General features: G+C 51.7%; 1 protein-coding gene across 7 annotated transcripts in view; it reads right to left on the bottom strand.

Moving 5' to 3' along the window:
- Positions 1-263: 263 nt before the first annotated feature.
- LOC139234174 (talin-2) overlaps positions 264-21,835 on the bottom strand; it is a 379,178-nt gene continuing 357,606 nt past the window's right edge. For all 7 annotated transcript variants that reach the window (XM_070865210.1, XM_070865207.1, XM_070865213.1 and 4 more), the window contains 5 exons: positions 21,464-21,589; positions 21,263-21,325; positions 15,653-15,835; positions 15,341-15,466; positions 264-2,035 (listed from right to left, as the gene is read on the bottom strand). In XM_070865210.1, the coding sequence (XP_070721311.1) occupies positions 1,907-2,035; positions 15,341-15,466; positions 15,653-15,835; positions 21,263-21,325; positions 21,464-21,589 (627 nt within the window). In that variant the 3' untranslated portion in view covers positions 264-1,906. The remainder of the gene's footprint in view (positions 2,036-15,340; positions 15,467-15,652; positions 15,836-21,262; positions 21,326-21,463; positions 21,590-21,835) is intronic.

The raw sequence follows: 21,835 nt of genomic DNA, 5'->3' as shown, positions 1-21,835 counted from the left end.
GGTGATGGGTGAGTGGGACTTGGTGCGAGTTAGGACACGGGGCAGTGAGCACAGGGGGTGATGGGTGAGCGGGACTCGGTGCGAGTTAGGACACAGGGCAGCGAGCACAGGGGGTGATGGGTGAGCGGGACTCGGTGAGAGTTAGGACACAAGGCGGCTGAGTTTTGGAATGAGCTGACATTTACGGAGGGGGTGCTCCAGGAACCGATTGAGGAGGAAAGACCGATCTTGCAGAAAATCCCTCGACACACCATTTCCTTTGAAACCTTTTATTTCTGTGAATACAAAAAATAGTTTTTGTGGCTGATAAATTAGCACTTTATGTTACATATAGTAATACATTCTGTCATGGCAGAGTTATACGTGATGCTTCATTTAAACTTTGGGTCGTAGGAAGTCAGGCAAGCCAACAGGAGCTTGCGGCAACGAACAATTTATTCCGCACGTGCATTCCTTTTTAAACATACCACCTTAAAAACAATTCAGACTCAAGACCAAGATCAGATTAATTTACGCGAATAATTTCATTTTTTTTTAAAAAGTCAAATTTTCTCAGCGCTTTGAACAAAACCGATGGATGTTTGTACAGCGGGATCTTTCTAAGAGTGGCTGAGATGAAAGTCCAGCTCGGAGAAGAGAGTCTGTCTTACTGACAGTTACAGTGAATCATAACGCAGGCCTATGGAATGAAATTCCCAAAGAGAATAGAACTGTAAAGGGGGAGTAGTGTGTGTTGGCAGCAGTACGCAGGAATCTCAGATCGAGGAGCTGACCAAAAAAGGCAACTCAGGGGGGAACCGCTGTGTGCTTTAACTGAGGAACTCCCCTGGGCATGAAGACTTGGAGAACATGCACGACTTAAATAGACAGGCCAGATAGCAATTTCAGCGGGGTGGTTTTTTATAGTGGCGTAAGCGCTACTGATTCTGTAGCCAATGGAAAGGCAATTCCTTTTTTTACAAAAATGTCAAAAGCAATCGTGCAGCTAATATGTCAAACTGATGGTACACCGAGAGAAACGTGCGTTCAGAGAAACACATGGGGGCATCCATCACCTTGAAACAGCACCAAAACGGGGCCACTAACGGCAAGGTCTGAAACATCCTCTCACTCTTTAAGAACACAGTCTGTAGTCAGGGCCCTTTTCGCTCCACGGAACAGTCCGGCTTGGAAACACGACACGGCTTTCCTTTTTACATATTTTTTTTATTTTGCGCCGGTTTCCCAAATTCAAACCGCTGCGAAACGGATCAGCACGGTAACAGTGAGCTGCATAATGCAACCATGCGCAAACCACTTCCGCACCCCCCCCCCCCCACACACACACACACAAAAACTCCAGGTAAATGGACGAGGGCTTTTAGACGGGTTGCGATCATCGCGAGAGTAAGCGGACCGATTTGCAACTCTCAGCACACGGGTGGGCCAACACTGACCCCACAAAGTCAACAGTGCAGAGTCCCGTGTCACTGTGGCACATTCCCTGCCCACCTGACAGTCTCCCCTTCTCTCTATTCATTCTTGGAGCAGCCACAGGATATTTTTTGTCCCCCCCGCCCCCGACATCAATCAAGCAGGACAGACTCAGTCCCTCCGGAGCAACTTCTGTACATGATCGTCCTTCTGCCACACATCCAATGTCACGCGGTCTGGCCCGATTAATCTTGTGTCTGTAAACTTCCCTGATATGTATTTAGTGCATGCAGGCCTTGTGAGTACAACAAGCCAATACTAAACTAACATAATCTGGACTACGATCTATAATTTGGATAAATCCAAGTTGATGCAAAGTTCCACCTCCTCGGCGTACAAAATGATCCGGTTTCCCCAGTCGCAAGTGGCTCAAGTTCTGAAAGTATTGCGATCCGTGTGACGCAGAACCCGTTTGGTTTGAAATGTCCGAGGCCTAGCTTTCATCCTCCCGCAGTTCTGACGGCAGAAACTTGTACTGTTGCTGCCGGATTTGGGCGAGCTTCTTGCGAGCTTCTTCCAACTCCCTCTCCTTCCTTAGCATCTCCTCTTGGGCTGCAATGATCTGCTCAAAAGACAAACGTGTCATTTTGCATCAAGTGATCGCGACAAGAATTTTTTAAAAAAAAGCAACAACAACAAAAAAATTGCATTTATATAGCGCCTCTAAGGCAGCGACAACATCCCAAGGCGCTGTGCAGGTGCAATGTATGCACCGGTGAGCATGCTCGCAGGTTTGTACGGCTGTTGCTGATTTATTCGGCCGCATCCTCCGCCAGGATCAACTGGGAGAAATGTTCCGGACTCCTGGTGGGTCAGTGGCGGATGGACTCCCTGCCGGAGGAGCTCAGGCCTTTTGCCTGGAGCACGACCCATCTCCTCTATCTGGGAGTCTACCTTAGCCCGGACGAGGAAGCCTGGCCGGCGAACTGGCAAGAGCTGGAGGCTAAAGTCGCCGCTCACCTAGGGCGCTGGACAGGACTGCTCCGAGTGCTGTCCTACAGGGGTCGAGCGCTAGTCATAAACCAGCTGGTGGCCGCTATGCTGTGGTACCTGCTGGTCACTTTGACTCCTCCCCCTGCGTTTGTCACCAAGATACAGAAGAAGCTGGTGGACTTCTTCTGGAACAACAGGAAGCACTGGGTCTCTGCCGCGGTCTTGAGTCTCCCGCTTGAGGAGGGCGGTCAGTCGTTGGTGTGCGTCAGCGCCCAGCTCGCGGCTTTCCGTCTTCAGACCCTGCAGAGATACCTTTACGTCGAGCCCCTTCCTAGGTGGCGTGCGCTGGCGATGTATTTTTTCCGCCAGTAGTACAGCCTCAATTATGACACACAGAGCCTGAGGGGGTGTCAGGACCACCATGCGGGGGCTGCCTGTCTTTTACCAGGAACTCACCAGGGTCTGGAACAGAGTCGCCACCAAGCGCAGCTCTCCACCGGCTGGAGCGGCAGCTGTCCTGCAGGAGCCGCTGCTCAGGAATCCATACCTCCACGACCGAGGTTTTAGGTGGCAGGTGGACGAGAGGGCTGTGGCTGGCGAGGTGACCAGGGTTAGGGACCTGCTCAATGGCGGAGGAGCGGGCTGGATAACGGCAGACGTGCTGGCACGGTGCCTAAACTGGGCCGACGTCCGCCGCGCGGCCGATGCCATCGAGTCGCTAAAAACAGCTCTGGGCCCTGACTCCGTTAGGTGTATCGAGGAGGCTCAAGCACGTGGGGAGATCCCGTCCGAACTGACCCCCGTCCGGACGGAATTCCTCATCGGCGCCAAGCCCCAAAACCTCACTCGGGAGCCGGCGCCTCACAACTTGAGCCGCCTCGGGGAAATCCCCTCCGTGCCTTTCAGTTCCGCGCGGAGGGGTTTCCTGTACGGGCTGCTCCTGCACACTCACAACCTTGCCATCCTCGTCTGCCATCCGGACACGTCATGGCGCACCATTTGGCGTCTGGAGGAGGCGGGGGTCCCCGATGGAGCGCTCTCTACGCGGGAGTCGTCCCTCTATTTATTGGGGACTTGGCCTGGAGGGTGGTGCACGGAGCAGTCCCGTGCAATAAATTTTTAAGTCGGTTCACGGGCTCCCAGGCCGCCTGTAATTTCTGCGGTCTGGAAGAGTCCGTGTTCCATGTGTATATACAGTGTGTGGGGTTGCAGCTGTTATTTGAAATGGCTGCTTCTCAAATTCTGGTTGCACTTCAGTCCCACACTCCTGATCTTTGGGCACCCTGTGCGGAGGGGAGCGGGTAGGTCCGAGGGCCTCCTCGTAGGACTGCTCCTGGGCACGGCCAAGGGGGCCATTGGCCGGTGCAGGCAGTGGGCGGTCGAGGGGGTCGTTCAGCCTGACTGCCTGTCTCTCTTCCACAGTTACATCCGAGCCAGGGTGTCCCTGGAAATGGAGCACCGGTACGCTCGCGGCCTTCCGCGAGAGGTGGGCGCCGGAGGGACTGGAGTGCATCATCACATAGAAACATAGAAAACAGGTGCAGGAGTCGGCCCTTCGAGCCTGCACCACCATTCAATAAGATCATGGCTAATCATTCACCTCAGTACCCCTTTCTTGCTTTCTCTCCATACCCCTCAATCCCTTTAGCCGGAAGGGTCATATCTAACTCCCTCTTGAATATATCCAATGAACTGGCATCAACAACTCTCTGCAACAGGGAATTCCACAGGTTAACAACTCTCTGAGTGAAGAAGTTTCTCCTCATCTCAGTCCTAAATGGCCTACCCCTTATCCTAAGACTATGTCCCCTGGTTCTGGACTTCCCCAACATTGGGAACATTCTTTCTGCATCTAACCTGTCCCGTCCCGTCAGAATCTTACATGTTTCTATGAGATCCCCTCTCATCCTTCTAAACTCCAATGTATAACGGCCCAGTTGATCCAGTCTCTCCTCATATGGCAGTCCAGCCATCACGGGAATCAGTCTGGTGAACCTTTGCTGCACTCCCTCAATAGCAAGATCGTCCTTCCTCAGATTAGGAGACCAAAACTGAACCAAGGCCCTATACTTCTGCAGTAAGACCTCCCTGCTCTTATACTCAAATCCCCTAGCTATGAAGGCCAACATACCATTTGCCTTCTTCACCGCCTGCTGTACCTGCATGCCAACTTTCAATGACTGATGTACCATGACACCCAGGTCTCGATGCACCTCCCCTTTTCCTAATCTGCCGCCATTCAGATAATATTCTGTCTTCACGTTTTTGCCCCCAAAGTGGATAACCTCACATTTATCCACATTATACTGCATCTGCCATGCATTTTCCCACTCACATGACCTGTCCAAGTCACCCTGCAGCCTCTTAGCGTCCCCCTCACAGCTCACACCGCCACCCAGCTTAGTGTCATCTGTAAACTTGGAGATATTACACTTAATTCCTTCATCTAAATTATTGATGTATATTGTAAAGAGCTAGGGTCCCAGCACTGAGCCCTGCGGCACTCCACTAGTCACTGCCTGCCATTCTGAAAAGGACCCGTTTATCCCAACTCTCTGCTTCCTGTCTGCCAACCAGTTCTCTATCCACATCAGTACATTACCCCCAATACCATGTGCTTTAATTTTGCACACCAATCTCTTGTGTGGGACATTGTCAAAAGCCTTTTGTTCTCCCTTGGTTCCACTGGTTCTCCCTTGTCCACTCTACTCGTTACATCCTCAAAAAATTCCAGAAGATTTGTCAAGCATGATTTCCCCTTCATAAATCCATGCTGACTTGGACCGATCCTGTCACTGCTTTCCAAATGTGCTGCTATTTCATCCTTAATAATTGATTCCAACATTTTCCCCATTACTGATATCAGGCTAACCGGTCTATAATTACTCACTTTCTCACTCCCTCCCTTTTTAAAAAGTGGTGTTTCATTAGCTACCCTCCAGTCCATAGGAACTGATCCAGAATCGATAGACTATTGGAAAATGATCACCAATGCATCCACTATTTCTCGGTCCACTTCCTTAAGTACTTTGGGATGCAGACTATCAAACCCTAAAAATTTATCAGCCTTCAATCCCATCAATTTCCCTAACATAATTTCCCGCCTAATAAGGATATCCTTCAGTTACTCCTTCTCACTAGACCCTCGGTCCCCTAGTACTTCCGGAAGGTTATTTGTATCTTCTTTCGTGAAGACAGAACCAAAGTATTTGTTCAACTGGTCTGCCATTTCTTTGTTCCCCATTATAAATTCACCTGAATCCAACTGCAAGGGACCTACGTTTGTCTTCACTAATCTTTTTCTCTTCACATATCTATAGAAGCTTTTGCAGTCAGTTTTTATGTTCCCGACAAGCTTCTTCTCGTACTCTACTTTCCCCCTCTTAATTAAACCCTTTGTCCTCCTCTGCTGAATTCTAAATTTCTCCCAGTCCTCAGGTTTGCTGCTTTTTCTGGCCAATTTGTATGCCTCTTCCTTGGATTTAACACTGTCCTTAATTTCCCTTGTTAGCCACGGTTGAGCCACCTTCCCCGTTTTATTTTTACTCCAGATAGGGATGTACAATTGCTGAAGTTCATCCATGTGATCTTTAAATGTTTGCCATTGCCTATCCACCGTCAACCCTTTAAGTATCATTTGCCAGTCTATTCTAGCCAATTCACACCTCAAACCATCGAAGTTACCTTTCCTTAAGTTCAGGACCCGAGTTTCTGAATTAACTGTGTCACTCTCCATCTTAATAAAGAATTCTGCCATATTATGGTCACTCTTTCCCAAGGGGCCTCGCACAACAAGATTGCTAATTAGTTCCTTCTCATTACACATCACCCAGTCTAGGATGGCCAGCTCTCTGGTTGGTTCCTCGACATATTGGTCTAGAAAACCATCCCTAATACACTACAGGAAATCCTCCTCCACAGTATTGCTACCAGTTTGGTTAGCCCAATCTATATGTAGATTAAAGTCACCCATGATAACTGCTGTACCTTTATTGCACACATCCCTAATTTCTTGTTTGATGCTGTCCCCAACCTCACTACTACTGTTTGGTGGTCTGTACACAACTCCCACTAGCGTTTTCTGCCCTTTGGTATTCCGCAGCTCCACCCATACCGATTCCACATCATCCAAGCTAATGTCCTTCCTTACTATTGCATTAATTTCCTCTTTAACCAGCATTGCCACCCCATCTCCTTTTCCTTTCTGTCTATCCTTTCTAAATGTTGAATACCCCTGGATGTTGAGTTCCCAGCCTTGGTCACCCTGGAGCCATGTCTCTGTGATGCCAATTACATCATACCCGTTAACTGCTATTTGCGCAGTTAATTCGTCCACCTTATTCCGAATACTTCTCGCATTGAGGCACAGAGCCTTCAGGCTTGTCTTTCTAACACACTTTGCCCCTTTAGAATTTTGCTGTAATGTGGCCCTTTTTGCTTTTTGCCTTAGGTTTCTCTGCCCTCCATTTTTACTTTTCTTCTTTCGATCTTTTGCTTCTGCCCCCATTCTACTTCCCTCTGTCTCCCTGCATAGGTTCCCATCCCCCTGCCATATTAGTTTAACTCCTCCCCAACAGCACTAGCAAACACTCCCCCAAGGACATTGGTTCCAGTCCTGCCCAGGTGCAGACCATCCGGTTTGTACTGGTCCCACCTCCCCCAGAACCAGTTCCAATGTCCCAGGAATTTGAATTCCTCCCTTCTGCACCACTCCTCAAGCCACATATTCATCTGAGCTATCCTGCGATTCCTACTCTGACTAGCATGTGGCACTGGTAGCAATCCTGAGATTACTACTTTTGAGGTCCTACTTTTTAAATGAGCTCCTAGCTCCCTAAATTTGTCTTGTAGGATCTCACCCCCAGCAACCAAATTTTAATTTGATTTAAGTTTACGGTCAAAAGTTTAATTTGCTTAATTTGTGGGTTCTAGTGTCCCTGTAATAAGGGGGCACTTGGCTTTATCTGTTCAATTTAAAATAGTTGTAGAGCTGTTGAGTTGGGAGTGGTTTAGCCAGTCACGTGATGTTCACCAGACTCAATAAAACCCCAGCCAGTTGGGTTCGGGGGATCCACGATGAGGCAGGTGGTTGTGAGCCTGGTGGATGAACTAATAATGTGTAGTGTGATTGTTAAACCTTTTGCTAATAAACCAACTAGTTCTTAATACTAATATATTGCTATGAATTTTTAAGCAAAGAACCCATACATTACAACAGGGGCGTTATTCAAACAAAAGAGACATCAGGACAGAGCTTGGTCAAAGAAGAAGGTTTTAAGGAGCGCCTTGAAGGAGAAAAGAGAGGGAGAGAGGCGGAGAGGTTTAGGGAGGGAGTTCCAGAGCTTGGGGCCTGGGCAACAAAAGGCACGGCCACCAATGGTAGAGCGATTATAATCCGGGATGCTCAGGAGGGCAGAATTAGAGGAGCACAGAGATCTTGGGGCGGGGTTATAGGAATGGAGAAGGTTACAGAGATCTTATTGGATGGCGGAGCAAGCTTGAGGGGCCGTATGACCTCTTCCTGCTCCTAATTCGTATGTTCTTATGCGGGGGGGGGGCGGGCCATGGAGGAATTTGAAAACAAAGATGAGAATTTTACAAATCGAGGCACTGCCAGACTGGGAGCCAATGTAGGTCAGCGAGCTCATTGACAAGGGCAAGCTGTCCAGTTTCTTCAAGAGTATTTAAAGCATTTTACATCCAATGTAATAACCCCACTTGTACACATTTCGACAGTAAGAGGAACGGAGAAATCAGGGGAAATAGGGGGCATCAGGGGCCTGGGAGTGAGATTGTCAGGATGAAAGTCATCTCTCTCTCTCTCCCCCACCCCTCTTACACACTCTCGCTCTCGCTCTCTCTCTCTCTCAGCTCTCCACACACACACAGTCTCTCTCTCTCCCTCTCTCTCTCCCAGCTCTCCCCCACCCCCCACACATTCTCACTATCTCTCTCTCTCTCTGCCCCCCCCCCGACACACACACACACTCTCTCTCTATCTCTCCCCACACACACACACACTCTCTCTCTCTCTCTCCCAGTCTCCCAGTCTCTCTCTCTCTCTCGTCGCTGTGACAATCCGGCATTTGAGATAGTCTCAATCCAGCTCCCTGTGACCTCTGGGTCATTGCTCGGAGTCTGGCAGCATTATCCAGAAAGGTCAGAGGCCGACTGGTAATGGAAAATTGAAAGTTGGAAGTTTTGACACATTGCTGGACGCAGCAGCGATGCAGATGCCTGGCCCGAACTGAAATACGAGAAGAGGAGGCCATTCAGCCCCTCGAGCCTGTTCCACCATTTAATTAGATCACGGCTGATCGATATCTCAACGCCATTAACCTGCCCTTGCTCTATATCCCTGGATACCCTTCCCAACAAAAATATGTCCATCACAGCCATGAACATTTCAACTGACCCCTAGCCTTTTGGGATTTCCACTACGCTGAGTGGAAAAAGTATTTCCTTATTTCACCCCTGAACGGCCTAATTTTAAGACTGAGGCGTTACCAGACTGGGGGGACATTGACAAGGGCAAGCTGTCAGAATATTTGAAGCACTTTACATCCGATGTAATCTTAACCCCACTCGTTCTGGACTCCCCACCACAGAAATCGGCTTCTCTTGTAACTACCCTGTTGCACCCTTTTATCATTTTCAACAGCTCAATTAGATCACGTTCGGCCGCCTAAACTCGAGGGAATACAAGCAGAGTCTATGCAACCTGCCCCCTAATTTAACGCTTCAAGCCCCTGTATCATTCTGGTGCCGCACTGTAACTTTGTTGGAGTGGTTTATGGGTTTATGCTGTTAAGTGGAAATCAATGTTGCATAAATAATCACAAGGCGTTTATAAACAACCTCGCCTGTAATTGTTGTTGGGTGTGAGGCCTCTTTAACAGGCTGCATGGCCTGTCCAACGTTCCGCACGGTTTTCTATTTAAGAACCGGCTCACCGGTTGTGCGGGACCTCCAGAATACTGCACAGCCGCACAGCTTAAAGCCAAGTGTTGTTTATGAGTATACAACACTCAGCCAACTAGATTGACGGAATCAGCAACCAGAGTGTGTGTAGTCAGGCAGCAGCCAGAGCTGTGCAGCGATGGACTAAAGTGTCTTTGTACTAATCTCCTTTGTTTTAGGAAGTTTACACGGAGGTTTAGCTGTTTCGAAATATTTTATCAGAACTGAATTAGTTTGGGGTATCACGTGAGAAATTACCCATTCCTCATTATCAATGTCCTTACACTGACGGGCTCAAAAACTCTCCTGCAAAGTGCTGCAGTACAGTGGGACCTGGGGGTGCTTGTGCATGAAACACAAAAAGTTAGTATGCAGGTACAGCAAGTGATCAGGAAGGCCAATGGTATCTTGGCCTTTATTCCAAAGGGCTGGAGTATGAAAGCAGGGAAGTCTTGCTACAGCTATACGGGGTATTGGTGAGGCCACACCTGGAATACTGCGTGCAGTTTTGGTTTCCATATTTACGAAAGGATATACTTGCATTGGAGGCAGTTCAGAGAAGATTCACTGGGTTGATTCTGGAGATGAGGGGGTTAACTTATGAGGGAAGGTTGAGTAGGTTGGGCCTCTACTCATTGGAATTCAGAAGAATGAGAGGTGATCTTATCGAAACGTTAAGATTATGAGGGGGCTCGACAGGATGGATGTAGAGAGGATGTTTCCACTGATCGGGGAGATTAAAACTAGAGGGCATAATCTTAGAATAAGAGGCTGCACATTTAAAACTGAGATGAGGAGGAATTTCTTCTCTCAGGATTGTTAATCTGTGGAATTTGCTGCCTCAGAGAGCTGTGGAAGCTGGGACATTGAATAAATTTAAGACAGAGTTAGACAGTTGCTTAACCGATAAGGGATTAAGGGGTTATGGGGAACGGGCGGGGAAGTGGAGCTGAGTCCATGATCGGATCAGCCATGATCTTATTGAATGGCGGAGCAGGCTCGAGGGGCCTTATGGCCTGCTCCTGCTCCTATTTCCTATGTTCTTATGTTCCTCATCATATCCATTCCTCTGCCCCTAAAGAAGACTGGAAGAAATGGCTTTAAGGGAATTGATTCAATACTTGAAGGAGTAAAAGTGTGCAGGGCTCTGGGGAAAGAGCAGGGGGAGTGGGACTGATTGGATTGCTCTTTCAGAGAGCCGGCACAGGCTCGATGCTGCATCACTCTCTGATTCTCAGTAACTATCTGTACACACATTCAAATGATAAATGGTTGAGAAACACGGGTCAGAGTGGATGAGCATCACAGCTGCATTTGAACAGTTTACTAGAAGCCAGAACGTGAAGCTGCCCGGATTCCTGGAACCATCCTGGTGCTGCCGACGGCAACAGACCCCCCCACCCCACCCCCCAGAAAAATCTTTGCTCGTAAGGTAGCGCGGCGACAGATGGCCGCCAAAATCTAACGTCCCATCAGCAGCTTTTACTTTTGGCAGCTGAGAAATTCCCAGGGAGTTTAAGGCCACTTTATTGGAAACTCCGTATCCTCCCTTAGATTACAAGCGAGTGGAATTCCTGGCCGGATTCAAAATAAAAACACGGCCGCAGATCCTGCAGGCCCACTTGACTCGCGTGGAAGACGAGAATCGTCATTTAATGTTGGGCTGGTCACCTACAGCAGCACGGCAAAGACAGTGATACATTGGCCCTGGAATTCCAATGTCCCGGGTCCATACGGAGTGTCTACAGACCCGGGAAGGCATCGGAAAAGCTGGGTTTCGGCACGCAATGCGTATGCGCTAAAAAAACGGCTTTTCCGATCTGTCAAATTTCTGGCTCGATAGATCTCGCGCATATCGGGAGCGAGGACATTTGCAGGGCAAGATTTCTGATATTTACGCATATCTTGCCCAGCAAATGTCCTCAAAATCTGTGCCTGAAAAAGCAGGCGCAAGTGTTTAAAAATACACAAAAACATTTCAAAATAAAGTTATAAAAACACATTTTATTGTTAAAAACCCTCCCCACTACGGTAAGTTTATTTTAAGGCATAATTAAAAAAACTTTTTAAAAAGTCGGAAACATTTTTTTAATGAACTTTAATTTAAATGAATCTTAAATATGTGGTGTATTTTTCTATTTTTTTATTAGTGTTTTGTGTGTTTGGGGGGGTTTCTCATTCATAATAATGGGAACACCAACTTATGGAGTTCCCATTATTATGAATGAGGAAATACTGTACCTTGATTGGCTGTCCAGAGCCATGTGACTCCAGCTCCAGTATACGGACGTCCCGACGTGCACGTGCTGCGATGTGTCGGGAGTGAAGGCCTCAGGATCGGAAGTTCGAGCGGGCGCAGCACCTTCAGGTAAGTCTGCATTTTTTCCCTTTTTTCAGTAGTTTGCCCACGGGAAGACCTCGATCAGGATTTCTGGGCCAATATAGTGCGAGCAAGGAGGTTTCCCGGTACCAGTGCAGCGCAGTCCAGTAACTCAGGTCTGTTGCATAAACTCTGGTTCACAACTTATATTAACCAATCAAATACACAATTTCTAAATTTGCGGCTGACACCAAGTTTGGGGGGCGGGGGGGGAATAGTTAATACTGAGGAGGACTGCAACAAATTACAGGGGGACATTAATAAACTTGCAGAATGGGCATATAATTAGCAAATGAAGTTCAACACAGATACATGTGAGGTATTATATTTTGGGAGGAAGAATAGGGAGGTCACTTTTTACTTGGAGGGTGGAGTCTGGGTGGGGTCAAGGAACAAAGGGATCTCGGATACAAACACACAAATCACTAAACGTTGCGACACGGGTTAACAAGGCCATAAAAAAGCAAACCAAGCACTAGGGTTTATTTCTGGAGGGATAGAATTGAAAAGTAGGGAAGTTATGCTAAACCTGTATCGAACCTTGGTTTGACCACACTTGGAGCACTGCGTACAGTTCTGGTCGCCATATTATAAAAAGGATATAGAGACACTGGAGCGGGTACAGAGACGATTTACAAGGATGATACCAGAAATGCGAGGGTATACATATCAGGAAAGGATGAACAGGCTGGGTCACTTTTCTCTTGAAAAGCGAAGGCTGAGGGGTGAAATGATGAAAGGTTTTGATAGAGTGGATACAGAGAGAATGTTTCCACTTGTGGGGAAGAGCATAACTAGAGGCCATCAATATAAGATCGTCACCCAGAAATCCAATAGGGAATTCAGAAGAAACATCTTTACCCAGAGAGTGCTGAGAATGTGGGACTCATTGCCACAGGGAGGGGTTGAAGTGAATAGTATCGATGCATTTAAGGGGAGGCTGGACAAGCATATGAGGGAGAAGGGAATAGAGGGATATGCTGATAGATTTAGATGAGGAAAGACAGGAGGAGGCTTGAGTGGAGCATAAACACCGGCCTGGACTGGTTGGGCCGAATGGCCTGTCTCTGTGCCATATATCTGAATGGGTTTAGTAAAAATTAGCTTTATGAATGGGATCAAACACACGTTAGCATTACTCAGAACTCCTACACAGCAAGCGAGCCCCAAGTGGGCAGAGGAAACGTTACAGGGACACCCTCAAAGCCTCCTTGATAAAGTGCAACATCCCCACTGACACCTGGGAGTCCCTGGCCCAAGACAGCCCTAAGTGGAGGAAGTGCATCCGGGAGGGCGCTGAACACCTCGAGTCTCGTCGTCGAGAGCATGCAGAAAGCAACCCACCTGTGACAGAGACTGTAATTCCGGAATGGGACTGTTCAGTCACCTGAGAACTCACTTTGAGTGGAAGCAAGTCTTCCTCGACTTCGAGGGACTGCCTATGATGATGATGAGCATTAAGAACTTGGCTACGTTTATTTGCACCACAAGTGGGTCAGACCAGATTTCCCCTTGCGGGGGGGAACAATACACACTCAACAGTTTGTCTGGAATGTGTAATTTGATCCAGTCATTGTCACAGGACCTGTTAATGTGAAGGGCCAGCTCGTAAGCAAGGTAACGTTCACACGGCCAAGATTGTCGACCTGCTCCCCATCACCCACTGAGCGACAGAACATAAAATGCTGGAGAAGTTCAGCAAGTCTGCAGTGAGAGAAACAGAATGAATGAGCAGCTCGATGACCCGCCATCAGAAGGTGAAACACTAACTCGGTTTCTCTTTGCGTTAACAGCAGTGACCGTTTTACATGATTTGAGCGGCAAGGTTGGTTTAGCGAGGCGCATTTCATTCACATCAGGCGAGGGGAACATCATTGCAAGTGACATCGTTAACAAAACCGTAAACCTTTAGCATACGTCGACAGTGACATCATCGAGTGGCCCTGCTCACGCACAGGTCATCCGAATATCCGGAAGTACACACACTGCCATTGATCATAGAATCAGAAATTTACAGCACGAAGGAGGCCATTTCGGCCCATCGTGTCTGTGCTGGCCGACCAAGAGCTATCCAGCCTAATCCCACTTTCCAGCTCTTGGTCCGTAGCCCTGCAGGTTACGGCATTTCAACCACATCCAAGTACTTTTTAAATGTGGTGAGGGTTTCTGCCTCTACCACCCTTTCAGGCAGTGAGTTCCAGACCCCCACCACCCTCTGGGTGAAAATGTTTCCCTTCAAATCCCCCCCAATTACTTTAAATCATCGATCACTCGGTCAAATGGAACAGTGTGTGTGAGAGCTGCGGTAACTGATGGGGCAGTGTGTGTGCGGGACACGGGTTGTTAGTGGGCTCATTGGGAGCTGAGTGAATAGTGAGTTTCATAGAAACATAGAAACTAGGTTCAGGAGTAGACCATTCGGCCCTTCGAGCCTGCACCGCCATTCAATGAGTTCATGGCTGAACATGCAACTTCAGTACCCCATTCCTGCTTTCTCGCCATACACCTTGATCCCCCTAGTAGTAAGGACTACATCTAACTCCTTCACCACCTCTGCATTTCCTCCAGTCCAATGGTGACCTGATCCACGTCTAACGGGGGGGGGGGGAACAAATCCATCCTCCCATCGCATTCCCCGTACGACCCGGATCATGTGCTTCACAACGCCCATTGTCTCTCCGTGTTCTTTCCACCCGCCTTCCTGAGTTCCTGACCTTCTCTTCCCCCTCCCCCCCACATGTTCCTGCTCCCTCTCTTCCCCCCCCACCCTTTGCCCCAGGGGGGAGCTGTGGTTCAGGCGACAGTGGTCAGAGCCCCCGGTGCACAGACGCGGCTCAGTGTGGGTGGGATTGTGCGTAAGCTCAGCCCCCACACAGTGCAAATAATCACTCCATAGGAACCTGAAAACAACTTGCATTATTATAGCGCCTTTAACGTAGTAAAATGTCCCGAGGTGCTTCATAGGAGCGTTATCAAACAGAATTGACACCCAGCCAATTAAGTAGAAATTAGCGCAAATTAGGTCAAAGAGGTCGGTTTTAAGGAGCGCCTTGAAGGAGGAAAGAGAGGTAGATAGGCGGAGAGGTTTAGGGAGGGAGTTCTGGAGCTTGGGGCCCAGGCAACAGAAGGCACGGCCACCGATGGTGGAGCGATTATAACCAGGGATGCGCAGGAGGGCAGAATTAGAGGAGTGCAGACATCTTGGGGGGTAGTGGGGCTGGAGGAGGTTACAGAGATAGGGAGGGGCGAGGGCCATGGAGGGATTTGAAAACAAGGATGAGGAATTTTAACATCGAGGCGATGCGGGACTGGGAGGCAGTGTGGGTCAGCGAGCACAGGGTGATGGGCGGTGTTCCCGTTAAGCTGAGCGGCTGCGGAGCGATCCCGCGAGCCAGCTCCAACATCGAAAAAAACCACGCATGCACAAATCTTTTAATGGGCTGCGCGGCCGAGAAATAAATGACAGGGAACATTGGGGATGGGACTTTCCTGCTCCTCTTCAAAGTGATATCCGGTCTTATAGGTGCTATGGGCAAAGCAACCGGGACCAGCGTTACCCAGGAACCCGTCGGTGTGACGACGCGCAATACAGACCTGAGCAATTCCTCCCACAAATCGTGTTTTCACTACGATGTTTTCCTCGTCGGGTTTGTCGAACGCGGCCTTCTGAGCTGCTCGGACCAGGTTGTCCGAAGCCCGTTTCACAGCATTCCCTGCGGTCTGCAAACAGCGGCACAAAATATCGTCACTGCTTCTGCGAGGGACTGGGAGGGTGATCAACGCGAATTCAACACGGCAAACTCAGGACACGCGCTCACAGGGCGCGGCACGACATGGAGAGATGGGGGGGGGGGAGGGTGGGGGGTGGGGGACGGGGGGAGGGGGGGGATGAGAAGTGTCCGTTACCTGGAGCCGCCGCATGGCCTCGGAATCGGTGTCCGCCTTCACTTTGCAGGCCACCAGGAGCTGGGCAGTGGAGGCCGCCACTTGCTTGGCGGAGGAGATGAGCTTCTCCTCGCTGGCGTGTCCTTGCACCGAGGCGTTGGCCGCCTCACACAGGTTGCTCGTCGCCGCTGCCACCATCCGGGCCTGGAACGAGAGAGCGGCGGGCGTGGGTGGGACCGACACACAGACTTCGCAAACATCGCGTCACAGCCTCGCGCCAAGGGGCTGCACCGTTCTGCACACCGCCCATCCCTCCCTCCCTCCCACCCTCACAGCACAGGGCCCTCCCACCCTCACAGCACAGGGCCCTCCCATCCCTCCCTCCCTCCCACCCTCACAGCACAGGGCCCTCCCACCCTCACAGCACAGGGCCCTCCCTCACAGCACAGGGCCCTCCCATCCCTCCCATCCTCACAGCACAGGGCCCTCCCATCCCTCCCTCCGTCACAGCACAGGGCCCTCCCATCCCTCCCTCCCACCCTCACAGCACAGGGCCCTCCCATCCCTCCCTCCCTCACAGCACAGGGCCCTCCCATCCCTCCCTCCCTCCCACCCTCACAGCACAGGGCCCTCCCACCCTCACAGCACAGGGCCCTCCCATCCCTCCCTCCCACCCTCACAGCACAGGGCCCTCCCATCCCTCCCTCCCTCCCACCCTCACAGCACAGGGCCCTCCCACCCTCACAGCACAGGGCCCTCCCACCCTCACAGCACAGGGCCCTCCCATCCTCACAGCACAGGGCCCTCCCATCCCTCCCTCCCTCCCACCCTCACAGCACAGGGCCCTCCCATCCTCACAGCACAGGGCCCTCCCATCCCTCCCTCCCTCCCACCCTCACAGCACAGGGCCCTCCCATCCCTCCCTCACAGCACAGGGCCCTCCCATCCCTCCCTCCCTCCCACCCTCATAGCACAGGGCCCTCCCATCCCTCCCTCCCTCCCACCCTCACAGCACAGGGCCCTCCCACCCTCACAGCACAGGGCCCTCCCATCCTCACAGCACAGGGCCCTCCCATCCCTCCCTCCCTCCCACCCTCACAGCACAGGGCCCTCCCATCCCTCCCTCCCACCCTCACAGCACAGGGCCCTCCCATCCCTCCCTCCCACCTCACAGCACAGGGCCCTCCCATCCCTCCCTCCCTCCCTCACAGCACAGGGCCCTCCCATCCCTCCCACCCTCACAGCACAGGGCCCTCCCTCACAGCACAGGGCCCTCCCATCCCTCCCATCCTCACAGCACAGGGCCCTCCCATCCCTCCCTCCGTCACAGCACAGGGCCCTCCCATCCCTCCCTCCCACCCTCACAGCACAGGGCCCTCCCATCCTTCCCTCCCTCACAGCACAGGGCCCTCCCATCCCTCCCTCCCTCCCACCCTCACAGCACAGGGCCCTCCCATCCCTCCCACCCTCACAGCACAGGGCCCTCCCACCCTCACAACACAGGGCCCTCCCATCCCTCCCTCCCTCCCTTACAGCACAGGGCCCTCCCACCCTCACAGCACAGGGCCCTCCCATCCCTCCCTCCCTCACAGCACAGGGCCCTCCCATCCCTCCCTCCCACCCTCACAGCACAGGGCCCTCCCATCCCTCCCTCCCTCACAGCACAGGGCCCTCCCACCCTCACAGCACAGGGCCCTCCCATCCCTCCCTCCCACCCTCACAGCACAGGGCCCTCCCATCCCTTCTTCCCTCCCACCCTCACAGCACAGGGCCCTCCCATCCCTCCCTCCCAACACAGGGCCCTCCCTCACAGCACAGGGCCCTCCCATCCCTCCCTCCCTCCCACCCTCACAGCACAGGGCCCTCCCATCCCTCCCTCCCTCCCACCCTCACAACACAGGGCCCTCCCATCCCTCCCTCCCTCCCTCACAGCACAGGGCCCTCCCACCCTCACAACACAGGGCCCTCCCATCCCTCACTCACAGCACAGGGCCCTCCCATCCCTCCCTCCCTCCCTCCCACCCTCACAGCACAGGGCCCTCCCATCCCTCCCTCCCTCCCACCCTCACAACACAGGGCCCTCCCATCCCTCCCTCCCTCCCTCACAGCACAGGGCCCTCCCACCCTCACAACACAGGGCCCTCCCATCCCTCACTCCCTCCCTCACAGCACAGGGCCCTCCCATCCCTCCCTCCCTCCCACCCTCACAGCACAGGGCCCTCCCATCCCTCCCTCCCTCCCACCCTCACAACACAGGGCCCTCCCATCCCTCCCTCCCTCCCTCACAGCACAGGGCCCTCCCACCCTCACAGCACAGCGCCCTCCCATCCCTCCCTCCCTCCCACCCTCACAGCAAAGGGCCCTCCCATCCCTCCCTCCCACCCACCCTCACAGCACAGGGCCCTCCCATCCCTCACTCCCTCCCTCACAGCACAGGGCCATCCCACCCCTCCCTCCCTCCCACCCTCACAGCACAGGGCCCTCCCATCCCTCCCTCCCTCCCACCCTCACAGCACAGCGCCCTCCCATCCCTCCCTCCCTCACAGCACAGGGCCCTCCCATCCCTCACAGCACAGGGCCCTCCCATCCCTCCCTCCCACCCTCACAGCACAGGGCCCTCCCATCCCTCCCTCCCACCCTCATAGCACAGGGCCCTCCCATCCCTCCCTCCCTCACAGCACAGGGCCCTCCCACCCTCACTGAGCACAGCACCCAGCTCATACAGTCCGTCTACCCTGCTACAAGGCAAGAACACGCCCCCAACATTCCACTGTGACTTAAATTTATCCCTGCACCTTTGCAATGGCTGCATCCCAAATTAGAGGGAGACAGACAATATTTCAACCAGAAACAGGCCACAATCTCAAACTACAATCAGATCACGAACAGTCTGTAATTGACCAAACTGGACTAATACTATAGAATACCCAGAATCCCAAGTAGCCTGATGGTGTTAGTTGTGGCTCAGTGGGTAGCACACTCGCCTCAGAGTCAGAAGGTTATGGATTCAAGCCCCACTCTAGGGACTTGAGCACGTAAATCGAGGCTGACACTCCCAGTGCAGTATTGAGGGAGTGCTGCACTGTCGGAAGTGCCGTCTTTCGGATGTGACGTTAAACCGAGGCCCCACCTGCTCTCTTCTAAGGTGGATGGAAAAGAGCCCATGGCATTATTTTGAAGAAGGGCAGGGGAGTTACCCTGGTGTCCTGGCCAATATTTATTCCTCCATGAACATCACAAAGAAACCAGATTATCTGGTCATTATCACAGTGCTGTTTGTGGGAGCTTGCTGTGCACAAATTGGCTGCTGCGTTTCCCAATGACTACACTCCAAAAGTACTTAATTGGTTGTAAAACGCTTTGAGACATCCGGTGGTCGTGAAAGGCGCTATATAAATCCAATTCTTTGTTTCTTTCTATGGTATGATATTAAGGGATTATGGGGAGCGGGCGGGGAAGTGGAGCTGAGTCCATGATCGGATCATCCATGATCGTATTAAATGGCGGAGCAGGCTCGAGGGGCCGAATGGCCGACTCCTGCTCTTATTTCTTATGTTCTTATGCAGAAAGAATGAAATAACTTTATATCTTTCTATAGCACCGTTCACGGCCTCAAGAAGCCCCGAAGTGCTTTACAGCCAATGAAGTCCTTTTTCAAAGTATAGTCATTTGGAAGTGCTACCCACAGAGCCACAGCTGACACTCATAGAATGAAATAATATTCTCAGCATAGATATTTATAACCGTACTTAAGTGCCTTCAGACTGTGTTGCATTGAGTATTTATTTCACTTATACCACCAAAGGCTATTTCCACACCCCACTTCCCAAAAGTTACTGAAGCAGGAACAGTATATCTTATCACCTCTTGTTTTCCCCGAAACTCGGGCATTGGATGTTGACAGTAAGCCAGAGCTGGGTCTCTGTCGGAGACGGGGTGCTTGTGCTTTGCTTCAGTCGGACGACAGACATACAATTCTGGGCTCTGACGGTCATCGCTGAGAAAAAAGGGGCAAAGTGACACCCAGCGGGTGGGGGTCCCAGACCCTCCTCAGGAGCAGAGTGACACCCAGCGGGTGGGGGCCCCGGGCCCTGCTCAGGAGCAAAGCGACACCCAGCGGGTGGGGTCCCGGATCCTGTTCAGGAGCAGAGTGACACCCAGCGGGTGGGGTCCCAGACCCTGCTCAGGAGCAGACTGACACCCAGCGGGTGGGGGTCCCAGACCCTCCTCAGGAGCAGAGTGCCACCCAGCGGGTGGGGTCCCGGACCCTGCTCAGGAGCAGCGTGACACCCAGCGGGTGGGACCCCGGACCCTGCTCAGGAGCAAAGTGACACCCAGCAGGTGGGGGTCCCGGACCCTCCTCAGGAGCAGAGTGACGCCCAGCGGGTGGGGGCCCCGGGCCCTGCTCAGGAGCAGAGTGACACCCAGCGGGTGGGGCCACCCCAGGGCACGGAGGGTTCGGAATCGAACTGTGTTGAACCGGCAATGTTACTCAGCCGCCCAGTTACTGAAACTGCCCGATTTTCCCTTTCCACAGAATTAATTGGAATGGGGGTATGATTAAGAAGTCTACAGATGACAGTAAAACAGGCTGTGTGGCTGATAATGAAGAAGAAAGCTGCGGACTTCAGGAATATATCAATGTACTGGTCAGGTGGGCAGAACAGTGGCAAATGGAATTTAATCCAGATAAGTGTGAGGTAATGTATCTGGGGAGGTCTAACAAGACAAGGGAATACACATTAAATGGTAGGACACTGAAAAGTGTAGAGGAACACAGGGACCTTGGAGTGCAGGTCCACAGATCGCTGAAGGTAGCAGGCCAGGTAGATAAGATGGTTAAGAAGGCACACAGAATGCTTGCCTTTATTAGTCGAGGCACAGAATACAAGAGCAAGGAGGTTATGCTTGAACTGTATAAAACACTGGTTAGGCCGCAGCTGGAGTACTGTGTGCAGTTCTGGTCACCACATTACAGGAAAGATGCGATTGCACTGGAAAGGGTGCAGAGGGGATTTACGAGAATGTTGCCCGGACTGGAGAATTTTAGCGATGAGGAAAGATTGGAGATGCTGGGGTTGTTTTCTTTGGAACAGAGGAGGCTGAGGGGAGACCTGATTGAGGTGTATAAAATGATGAGGGGCCTAGATAGAGTGGATAGGAAGGACCTATTTTAATTAGCAGAGGGGCCAACAACCAGGGGGCATAGATTTAAAGTAATTGGAAGGAGGTTTAGAGGGGATTTGAGCGGAAATTTTTTCACCCAGAGGGTGGTGGGGGTCTGGAACTCACTGCCTGAAAGGGTGGTAGAGGCAGAAACCCTCACCACATTTAAAAAGTACTTGGATGTGCACTTAAAGTGCCGTAACCTACAGGGCTACGGACCGAGAGCTGGAAAGTGGGATTAGGCTGGGTAGCTCTTGGTCGGCCGGCGGGACACGATGGGTCGAAATGGCCTCCTTCTGTGCTGTAAATGGCAACGATTCTATCATAATCGTGCGGTTTCTATAACGGGCGGCTGATTAACTGCACGGCAGACGAGCTAGAAATCTCTCCTCAGGGAAGTGATCAGTAACTCCCGACACAAAGGGGCGAATACCCCACAACCCATACTGTCGACAGGACACCTACTGCTGATATAAGACCTTGGGACCACTGTCCATCATCCACTGCGTTGGCAAGGATCGCTCCCACCTGTCGACAGAGAAAGAAACACAAATTAAACTGCGGCACTGAGAGAGAGAGAGCGAGAGAGAGAGCAACGAGTGACTGAGCAGGGGAGACACAGCTCAGATTGCATTCTGACACCGCGGTGTAACGGTTGCTGCTCACCTTGCCTTGGGCAACCAGCTCTCGCTGGGCGGCAGACGCGGACTTTACCAGTGCACTGGTAGCAGCCGCGATCGATTTGGCTGCCTCCAGAATCTGCTCCTCAAAGTCGAGGGTCTCGTCCGCTTGCTACACGGAAAGTAAACACATTGTTAGAGGGAGAGGCCGGCACAAAGCACTTCACACCGCCCCAGGCACCTCACGAAGCCTCTCGCACAGAGAATACCGCAAACCTATCTTAAAACCCGCCAAGTTCGGCACTGCTTTAAGGACAGAAAAAAAACCTAGTTCTTGTGATGCTGTTATTTTGCCATACAGTTCTCTTTAAATCTGCACAAATAATCGGAGTGTCTGGAGCATACGGTGCGTAGCGAG

Source organism: Pristiophorus japonicus, chromosome 21 (assembly GCF_044704955.1).
Source record: "Pristiophorus japonicus isolate sPriJap1 chromosome 21, sPriJap1.hap1, whole genome shotgun sequence".
Taxonomy (NCBI): Eukaryota; Metazoa; Chordata; class Chondrichthyes; family Pristiophoridae; genus Pristiophorus; species Pristiophorus japonicus.
Note: the sequence above shows the minus strand (reverse complement) of the source record. Positions and strands in the feature narration are given on the sequence as shown.